General features: G+C 35.8%; 1 protein-coding gene across 1 annotated transcript; it reads right to left on the reverse strand.

The window, feature by feature from the left end:
* Window positions 1–211: 211 nt before the first annotated feature.
* LOC127075295 (uncharacterized) lies at window positions 212–1,913 on the reverse strand. Its single transcript, XM_051016781.1, has 2 exons — window positions 1,168–1,913; window positions 212–713 (listed from the first exon to the last, which is right to left on the reverse strand). Exons 1-2 carry the CDS (start codon window positions 1,609–1,611, stop codon window positions 354–356), a joined length of 804 nt encoding a protein of 267 aa, XP_050872738.1. The 5' UTR covers window positions 1,612–1,913; the 3' UTR covers window positions 212–353.
* Between the last annotated feature and the right edge of the window lie 8,984 nt (window positions 1,914–10,897).

Raw genomic sequence — 10,897 nt, forward strand, 5'->3', positions numbered from 1 at the left:
GTTTGTTAGATATTAGATTTAAATATTAGATTTGATTCATATTTAAGTTTGTTAGATATTAGATTTAAATATTAGATTTGATTCATATTTAAGTTTGTTAGAGGCTTATAAATAGGGTGTCAATCATTGTAACTTTTAATCCTTTTTGTAGCCGTCATTCTCTTAATAGAATATTTCCATTCTTTCTTTATTCTACCTTTGCACCAACAGGAAAATCCAAAGAAAACTAATATTATTCTAAAATATGAATGGTACATAACATATACATATAGCCTAACAAACAACAACAAAGTAGCTGAAATATATGATAGTTTATGCGGAACAAATTAAAACAATGAATCAACAGTATCATATCATATATCATCCGGCAACTGAAAACTCTGTGAACCAAAAATTTGGTGAGAAGGGCTTTGAACAAATACAGCTACACCACATTTGCTGCTATTGAATCCTCCCCACAATGGAAAGCTAACAGTTCCTGTTATTGTTTTCTTAGCAGATATGTCTTTTTCAGTGCAGAGCTTTTCGAGCTTTCTAACGACATAATCGTTTGATAGAACACGACCTTTGTTCTCTCCTCTCGGACAGTCTGTAACTAAACCGTTTTCGTACAAGGCTACCATTATATTCACACCATTACTGTCTACTTTGCTCCTCAATGCTCCTGTTAGTGACAGTTGCAAAGAGTCTTGTGAAGGTTTCGTGAAAGTTGCCTGCAAAATATGCAGAATATTTTTCAATTAGCCTAAAAAACAAGCAAACTCTTACTAAAACAAGCAAATTCTTACTAAGCACGTAGAGGGTGGCAAATGGACATCCGTCCCGTTTAAGTCCATCTCGCATAAAAAAAAAAAAAAAAGAACGAGCACAATTGATGGTGTTATCCTGAAATATTGGTCTATCCTAAAAAATATCAGAGCAGGCAGGATGGATCCGTGGACATTGAATACTTTAAATTTAAAAGTGTAAAAATTTATGTTAATGACCCGTCTACAAAAGCATGAAACAAAAAGGATCAGGGTAAGTAAGACACATTAGAAAATGTATACCTAAAACCTTAAGTAATTTTAAAATGTGCCGCAATAGGTTTCGCAGCAACCACAATCACAATACTGACAACATGCGCAATTTAAAACCTAATATAATCTAGTGAGAAAGGGAAGAAACCTGGAAGGTAGGAGAAGGGTATCTAGTGGCATTATTAATGGCATCAACAAGTGCATTCTCGTCATTTCCAACACAATGAGCAACACCTTGAACAACAACTTGAGGAGTCAACAACGTATCAAGCCCAAGCGCCTCCACATACGCTTTCTGTCTAACAGTCCATTGACTCGACCCGTAAGGATCCTTCCAACCCACATAATCCCAATAATCCACGTGAAAGGCCAACAAAACCACCGGCATTCCAAGCTGAAAATCACCTCTACCCAACCGCGACAAAACCAGCTCTGCCGCCGGAGATGTCGCGCATCCTTGAGACGAAAACATCTCAACCACCACTGGTCCAGCGCGTCCTGGCTCCTCCGTTGTTGTATCATACGCCATGCTTCCTTCTGCGCCGTCTCGACTGCCCTTGTTTCCGAAACAGGTCCAGAGACGAGGCGCCATCACTTGTTTTGTTTTTTTTTTGGCAATCAGCGGTTGCGGTAGGGATATACTTTTTAATATTACAAAGAAAAAAAGAAAGTGGAAAATTAAGTGATTTTTTGTTGTTGTAATGGTAATAAGGGGAGGTTGAATGAAGATGGAAGGTGGAGAAAGAAATATGGCGAAGAAAATGGTGGTGAGGACTGAGAGGTGAAGTAATGAATATGATTAGGTGAACGATCAAGATTAGTTTATTTAATTACACATTAAATGTATCATTAACATCAATATGAATTGTGATTTGGTTGGGAGGGATCATGGAAGTTGGGTTGTCAGTGTTGCGGTTGGGCGCCAGTTGTTATTAAGCAGGTGTCAACCAAATCAACTTTGTTTGAAGACAGAGTTTGAGGTTGGCAAGGAATCAATTTTTTTAACATTTTTAATATATTTTTTTAATTTAGTTGGAGAGATATTCATCATCAAATTAAATAATATTATTTAAAATATTACAATATTTTTTATTTTTTTTCTCATCATCAAATTAAATAATATTATTTAATATTACAATATTTTTTATTTTTTTTATTTTAAAATAAAATATTAAATATATTTTGTAGTTCTCCTAAATATCTTAATGTTTTTTATTTTCCTGTAATTTATTGACGATTTTTACAACTTAGCGATAGAATTAGTGACAAACTATTATTTAATAACTGAATTAGCGACAATTTTAGTAAAAAAATGTTTAAACAGAATTATGAAAGCGATCGGGTTGTGTTTAGAATCCCCTATTTTTCTATTGTTGATGTTTGATGCCTCATATGAATGGTTTCATCACTATAATTCCACATCGAATTAACAAAACTGTTATAACTGATCTCTCGCGAAATAACTCACTAGTCACTACTCGGAACTTCCTATCCCTAGTCCATCAGCGTAAGCAGGATTAGGCGATGCACAAAACGTTAATTCCATATACCACTACTCAGGGTCTCCTATTCCTATTCAACAAGCGTAAGTATAACAATTGTCATAAGTTTAACATATAGACTAATGATCAGTATTCGCTATGTGCCCAAAATCAAATTAAAAGAGTATTTCACATAAAAAAACATTAAGAATAATAAGCAATTGAATATGATTATATATCAAAGGATTCATACAAAGTCAAATCAACATATTACCCAACAATATTGGAAAAGGTTCATCATACACAACCTAACCTAGAGGAGTTTAACTACTCATAATTCATATTACAATACCAAATTAATAAAGAATAATACCATATGATTTTCCTTGAAGGGTTGACCTCCAATGACTTCAACTGCTCTCCAAATCATCCATGATGTTGTCAAAATCATACTTGCAGTGCCAATTTTCGTAGCCCTTGCAAAAGTGCAGCGTTTCCCTTTAAAAAGAGCTCATAATGGATCAGATGTGTCAGAAAAAGCCCAGAAAAGGGAGCCACTGCGTGATGCAACCTTTATGTCATTATCGCGCGTGCGATGCTACGTGTGATTATTTCAGTGGTTGCACGTTTTGCTCCCCTTTTTAGTTGAATTTTCACTAAGTCCAATTTCTTCACACTTAGCTATTTTTCCTCATTCTTTGGTTTTTCTTCTTCACTTTAGCTCATCTTTCATATATTTTGATCTGACTCTTCGACTAAATTCATGCAATGACAGACTACCATCACAACCCCAAGCTTGAATTGTTGCTTGTCCTCAAGTAACTCGCCTGCAACTGCACATTTCAACAGAAAGCAAGTCACACAATAACAATTGAACATCACCATTTAATTTTTTTTGTTACCTGACCATCGTTCTACCTTCCAACTTCCATTTGGAAAATTCAGAAAACATACTCAACCTGTCTCTCAGCTCACTTTGACTCACTCAATGGATATGAATATCTCTCAATCAACATGCAAAATAAATTATGCTTAACTTGATCATATTCTAATCTAATTCATCATAAAATCACAACACACATATTTGAGGTCTTTTTAGGTTGTATCTTGGCTTATGTTCGGGTAATATATTTTTAGGAAAACAGGTCTAAACCTTTAGAGTTAGGTGCCTAGTTTTCCTTCTATCACCATATCCATTTGTTCCTTCTTGACGGAACTAGCGATTTGGTTCTTATTATTCACTTTTATATTCTTTTACCCTTTTTTAAAGAAGGGTCTTTTTCCACTTTGAAATTCTGGTATGCAGATCCCAGATGTCTTATACGATGTCATGACACCAGGGTCAGCATATTGTCACACCATAAACAATATCAGGATTTAAGTAAGTAGCACTTAAGTAAATAACACAAATAGTTGTTAACCCAGTTCGTTGCAACGTCACCTACATTTAGGGGCATCCAAGCCAGGAAGGAAATCCACTATAACAGAATTGGTCCGAAGTTCTAAACAACCTCATGTTTTACAAACTTCTCACCTAATCTCTAACCATGGAAGTTTCTATCTAAGACTCTTCTAGATATGAGACCCATCTCACTTCCCTTCAATCACACAACAGTGATAACGACTTCTATTAGAAAACATAATCCACTTTTGCTTAAAAGCTCATGAGGGATTCACAATTACAACTCAATAAACAAGTCCAATTCAAGTATTGAAGAGATACTCGAATGGCTTACAAATAACAAAGAAAACTAAACCCTAACAAAGACAATATTCAACACTGCTTCATTATCTTCTTAGGTTTAGAATCGATCTTTAAATAGCCTTAGAAAGGAATGAGCTTCGGGCTTGATCAATAGCAGATCCAAGGACTGCTGCATAATCTTTTACAGATTTGATTCCAATCATATCATATGTTTCCTAAAATGTTTTGACATCTTTACTTCGAAAACAAGGCAAAACAAAACAATCTTTTGCTTTTGGAACACGTGTTTCTTAAACCATACACCTCGTGAAATAAATCTTCAGATATCTCACAATAGAAACAAATCTTTCAAGAAACTGAAACAAGGCACACTCTGATGTTGAACTAACATGTCAGGACATATTGTTCAACATCTTGCTTGAATACATGTTTTCCAAAGTGCAGCCAATCACTACACACCAGACTTAACAATCTCCCATTTTGACAAATTTTGGCTAAGACAACCTTTGCATAGCTTCATTAGAAAGAGGGTAAAGATCGCAACAATAAGGAGCAATACAAATAACACACAAGCATAAGAAAAACATGATCTTCTTCAAACCAAAAACAACAGAGGCAAGTGCAGCAGAAAAAAACTTAGCCTCACATCTGAGAGAACTAAACTCTCACACGAAGAACCTGCTTAAGAGAAAAATAAATTTTCTCAGCCAGGACGTCAAGACATTTGATCTGACTTCATCAAAACAAGCAGCCCACACAAACTAGCCTATCACCATAAGCTCGAAAAACATATGCTCCCCCTAAGTAGAAGAACAGGGGCAAGAGTTACTCCCCTTCCATAAGTACTCCCCCTCAAGGGGAAGGAGTCATGGCAGGGATGTCAAAAAGACCATATAACTACTCCCCTTTTTTAGCCAAAAAATTGACAAACACAATCAAATTTATATGTAGCAGAGCATCCAATCAGTTAAGTTACAGATTAAGAGCACTTAAAGGGCATAAATATTCAGGGCAAAGCCCATAAAAAACAACTAGAAGTACACAAAAAACACAGAAGAACCAGAACACTTCAGTCTTCATCAACGTTAGTTGTCTCTTCATCATCACTAGTATTAGCACATTCTTCTTTAGCATCTTCTTCATCCACATTATCACCTTCCAGATTTCCCTCATCCCCTTCTTCAGACAAAGCCTTTATGAGGATCTCAAGCCTGATCTTCCTTTCAGTGCACACTTTGATGTTTTCATCCAAAGTTTTGTAGGTGTCTTTAGTTCAGCAAGGATTTCAGTCTTAGTAGTAGAACTGATAGGTTTCTTTCCAGATGTCATGACAATATATTCGATATATTTCCTCGTGAACAACCTATAATGTAATGATAGAGGGGGATCTCTTTTGTAGATACTATCAGAACTAAGAAAAATACTTGGGTGTTGATTTAGTATAACACCACAAATTAATAAGGGAAAGGCTATAAGCATCTTCACAACGAAGAATGCAACATGTTTCATTGTTTGTTCAAAGGCATAGGATCCAAATTCAAAATTTGTTTTGGTCCCTACAATATAAATGAACTTACCCAATCTTGTAGCAATGTTGGAAGTATGATTAATTGACACCCAATTAGCAACTCCAATTATGTGAAGTACTACATACTTCACACTTAAGCAACATGCTGACAACTTCCCTTTTTAGGTTATTCCTTTACTTGCTTTGCCGTAATCTCTGCAAATGACATTTTCAGAAACTTCCCCTTCAACTTGTTCTTCTTCACTTCTGCCTAAAAACCTATTTATGATTTCAGGAGAGAAGTCGACACACCTTCCTTTTACATACACCTTTCTAAAATCCTTACTCCTCTTGTTATCACACTCCTTAGAGATATTCATAATGAATTCTTTAACAAGCATTTCATAACACTTGCCAAAGCCAGTCACACTTTTCCCCAATACAACTTCTTGAATCAGACATATCACTTCTTTGCACTCAAAAGTATTTTTGCCAAGTTCTCTTTCCAAAGCCAGTCTTATTTGATAAACAAATTTCCACTTATCTACATTCTACACATAGTGAAATGAGATGTTGTCAATTGGAACTTCAGGAATATTTGTTGTAATCTTCTTCCTAGAAGCTTACTTTCTTATAGCAAAAAAGATGTCTTGAACATCATGTTCGATATTACAGTCAGACTCACTAGAACCAGATGGGACTTCCTTCCTCTTCAGGGATCTCTTCTTGGAGACATGAGTAATAACCTTGCCCCATCCTTTTTTAGGGCCAACACTAGTACTTCTCTTGAGAGATTTGGAGGGCTTGCTGGAGGACTTAACCGCTTTCCCTTTTCTGTTCTTTAACCTTTTAGCTATTCCTGGAGCCAATCTCTTACCAATGGGCTCATCATTAGAGTCCAGATCATCTACATTCACAATGTTTGTAGATTGATCCTTCTTATCTCCAGAGTTTTCTTCTTTGTCAGATAAATCACCAAGCATGCCATCAGAATCATCTTTTTCTTATGATTTTTCAGGGGACTGAGTTGAAACATTCTCATCAGATTTATCCAGAGGGGTTTCAGATGGGTTATCAGTTTGGGCCAATGATGTGGAGACATCCAGAACAACACTAGTCTTAAGTTCAATACCCAAAACTTGAGAAATCAAAACACGAATATTTTTATCAACATTGTCTCTTTTAGCATCAATCATACTAGATTTACTCAGAGTCGTAACAGGTATATGTTTATTAGTGTTTTTAGAGGTTTCAACATTTCCCATAACTTTTGGAACAATAGAACTTTTTGCAGAAGTATCAACATTAGGTTCGACATTAATAGGGTCAAGGTACAAGCTAGTCATCGAATGAGGTTTCTTGATAGTAGTAGAGGGTTCAAGATTTTTTACATCACTAGCAACTATAGAGGGATATGAAGAGGTACTTACTTTAGAGGACTTGCCATTTCTTGAAGCAGTTTTTCTAGGCTTCCTTAGAGGGGTTGCATGGCTAGGAACCATAGAGAGAGGAACGACATCACTAATAACTTCATAATGATCCACATCATTACTAACACTCCCAGAGTTCGATTGCTCTTTGGTGCGCTTGCTGAGAGGTGAGATAGAAGGTAGAGACATTTTGGAATTTTGATTTTTAGAAATGAAGTTCAAAGAGACGACAATGAGATGAAGGTAACCAAGAATAAAGTTCAAAGAGAGAGTAGTGAGAAAGATGAGGGTATCGTGAATGATATTGATGGAGTAGGCAGGATGGCGTGTTGGGAAAATAAGGAAGGTTTGTAATGATTTTCCTTGAGTTTTGTGCACCATTGAATGAAGGGAAGAGAAAATTTGATTCGCATGCCTCTATATCACTAATTGCTATAATTCTTTAAGCATGAAAATACCCAATTCACCCCTTAACTTCTCAAACTGCTTTACATCCAAAGCTTTAGTGAAAATATCTGCCAGTTGCTTCTTAATGGCTATATGCTTAAGAGTAACAATTTTGTCTTCAACAAGATCCCTGATAAAACGATGGCGATTGTCAATAGGCTTAGTTATGTTGTGCTGAATAGGATTCTTAGATATGTTGATAGCACTTAGGTTGTCACAATATAATGTCATGACATCTTACTGGACATTATATTCCTCTAGAATTTGTTTCATCCAAATTAATTGAGAGCAGTTGCTTCCTGCTGCAATATATTCAACCTCAGTCGTAGACAATGACACACAATTTTGCTTCTTGCTAAACCAAGATATAAGACTATTTCCCAAGAAGATACATCCTCCATAAGTCATGTTTCTATCATCAGTACTACCTACCTAATCTGCATCACAATATCCTATAAGCATGGAATTTGCATTATTAGAATAGAACATTCCGTAGTCACTAGTCCCATTGATGTATTTCAGGATCCTTTTCACTTGAGTAATATGACTCATTTTGGGTTCAGACTGATATCTTGCACACACTTCTATAGTAAATGTAATGTCAGATCTTCTAGCTGTAAGATACAACAAACTACCAATCATACTCTTGTACAGAGTTTGATTCACATCTACACCTTTTTCATATTTAGTTAACTTCAAGTGGGTTGGTGCATGTTGTAACACCTCAAAATTTTCCCTCCTCTCTTGGGACTAGCTTAACATATTGCATTTCATTTTTAGGGCATTAGTCATTGCATATTGCATATCATGTGAAATAAGCAAGTCATCCTCCTAGGTCTTTCTCAGAAGATAGAGAGGTTAATAGATGCAAGCCTGAAGGTCCCATGAATTGATCACTAGTCATCTGAGGTTTGTGCTTCAGTTAGGGTTTCTTGGTTCCTCAAGGAGGTGGAGTATTATCTTGGTTGAAATGGTACATCATCATCATCATGGTTCATTATTCATGCTCAGCTTCCTTGGGATTAGGGTTTTGACCTCTGGTCAACCCTAATCAGTTGTATTATGCCAATCAGGGATTTTCAGGGAGATGAGGTCTTTATTGAGATGGGGGTCATCATATGATTTTATGGAGCTTGTATAAGCTAGGGTTTCATGTTGGAGTTATTTCATCAAGTGGTTGAGGCTCAAAATCATCTGTGCATGACCAAGTCATCTATCAACCACAAAAGTCAACTGTCAGGTCAACTGTTGGATTTGGAGGTGGGAAGTGAGTGGAAATACTTCATTCATGTTCAAACAAGTCTCATTTGACATTGCAAACATCAACATTGAAGAATTTAAAGTCAGGACAAAACTTTCCAAAAATAGAAAGTGACTTGTAATTCAAATTTGCCAAAAATGGAAAGGTTTTCAACTCAAGATTACATCATCAAGAAAGCTTCAAATGAAATTTTGTTGAACATAAAAGTTGTAGATTTTTCTCTCCCATTTCCAAAAAGTCCAAGATCATCAATTTCTCATGTGTGGTTAAGGAGATATGATCAAAACATGGCCAAGTGTACTTGAAGATTCAAATGGGCATAACTTCTCAACCAAAACTCCAAATTGAATGGCTCTTTTTGTACATTCTTATTTTTGACCTATAATTTCCAAATCTTGCATTACATGACATGAATTATCATCATATGAGCATTTGCCATTTCACTTGTTTTTTGGAGGGAAATTGAAGTTTAAAATTGGTGCATTGTTTAAGCATTCTACCATTGCATTTAGCTCCAAAGTGACATTTTGAGTGAAAATGAACACAAACCCGTGCACTGTTCACCATGCATTTCATGCATAGGGTGAAAATCACAATTTTGCACATACACCACATTCTTGCTAATTCACTTACCATTTGCTTAAACATGATTAGGAGCATGATTAGTAGGAGGTATATAAGCCTAATCTCTAACTGTTTTCAGCATAACAACCTTCATAATTTCATATCTAGAAAAATATTCACAAAATTCTCTCTCAATTTTTCTTCAAATTTCTTCAAACAAGTTGCATTTCCTTTGGTTGAATCATCATCTGGAAGCATCATGGAGCAAGTTTGGACGTGGAAAGGAGCAAAATCGTGCTTGTTCTGTTCATGCTAGCAGCTTGGAAGCAACAATGGTGATGCAAAGTTCTGGTAGATTCGTGTACAATTGAGGTGCAATCTCTCTTCCAATTACCTGTGCAAGCTTCATAAAGGAACATTGGAGCATTGCAAGGCTTGAATCAACACAAATCCAGATCTGCTATTCAAGAGGTCATTGAATCGAATCTCTCATTTCTCAAAATTATTATGCTATGGTTGTAGATCTTGTGATGCTGGTTATTCTGAGCTTTAAACCATTGAATTCCATGCAATATTGAATGAGTTATGGTAGATTAAAGTTCCATGCATGGAATTTGATTTGCTCGATTCTATGCGTATGTGATGATTCATGTTTAAATGTTCATTGATCTTGAATCTCCATTGAATATGCTGCGTAATGATGTGTTTGATTTTGGATTCTGAGAATTTTGCTGGAAAAGTTGATGAACACGTGTTACTGTTCATCTTCTTCACGAGGAAGAAGATGAAGATATGGCTTTAGCAACGGTTTCTGGTCTTTCGGCAACATAAATCCGTGACTGCATGTTTTAGCTTAGGGTTAATTCCTGATTGGTCCACCTAGCGTCCACCTCATGGCAATGCAGCGTTTCTATTGGCTGTCTTTGGTTGACCGCGTTTGACTTGCCAGCAATTAAATGGAACGGCAGCGTTTTGTGTAGCTGCTGGCGCCATTTAAAAATTCAAATAAATATTTCAAATAATTCCATTTTATTTCATTTAATTGTCACGCTTTATTTCATTTTTATTTTCAATCTTTAAAAAATCAAAACAAATTGAATATTGCTCCAAAAAATACCAGGTTTTTTGCATTATGATCCTTGTGCTCTCTACTTTTTTATCACCATGATTTTGCAAATTGTGCTTGGCTGATTAATTTTTGGTGCTAGGAGACTTGAACATCTATACATTCTTGGCATTGCCTTGCCATATCATTTCTGAAATGCTTGATTCTTATCCAATGCTTATGAAATTTTGCATGATGAAACTAGACTCATTGCTTGAAATTATGGTGTTGATTTGATATTTTTACCATGTGCCATTGCTGTTTTATGATCATGCTAAGGTAGGTGTGACAATTGGTGTCACACCTTGTGATGTTCAACTTGATTGATGTATTTGCCATGCCAAATGATCTCCAATTGCCTTGATTTTTTGTATGATG

The sequence above is a fragment of the Lathyrus oleraceus genome, chromosome 4 (assembly GCF_024323335.1).
Source record: "Lathyrus oleraceus cultivar Zhongwan6 chromosome 4, CAAS_Psat_ZW6_1.0, whole genome shotgun sequence".
Taxonomy (NCBI): domain Eukaryota; kingdom Viridiplantae; phylum Streptophyta; class Magnoliopsida; order Fabales; family Fabaceae; genus Lathyrus; species Lathyrus oleraceus.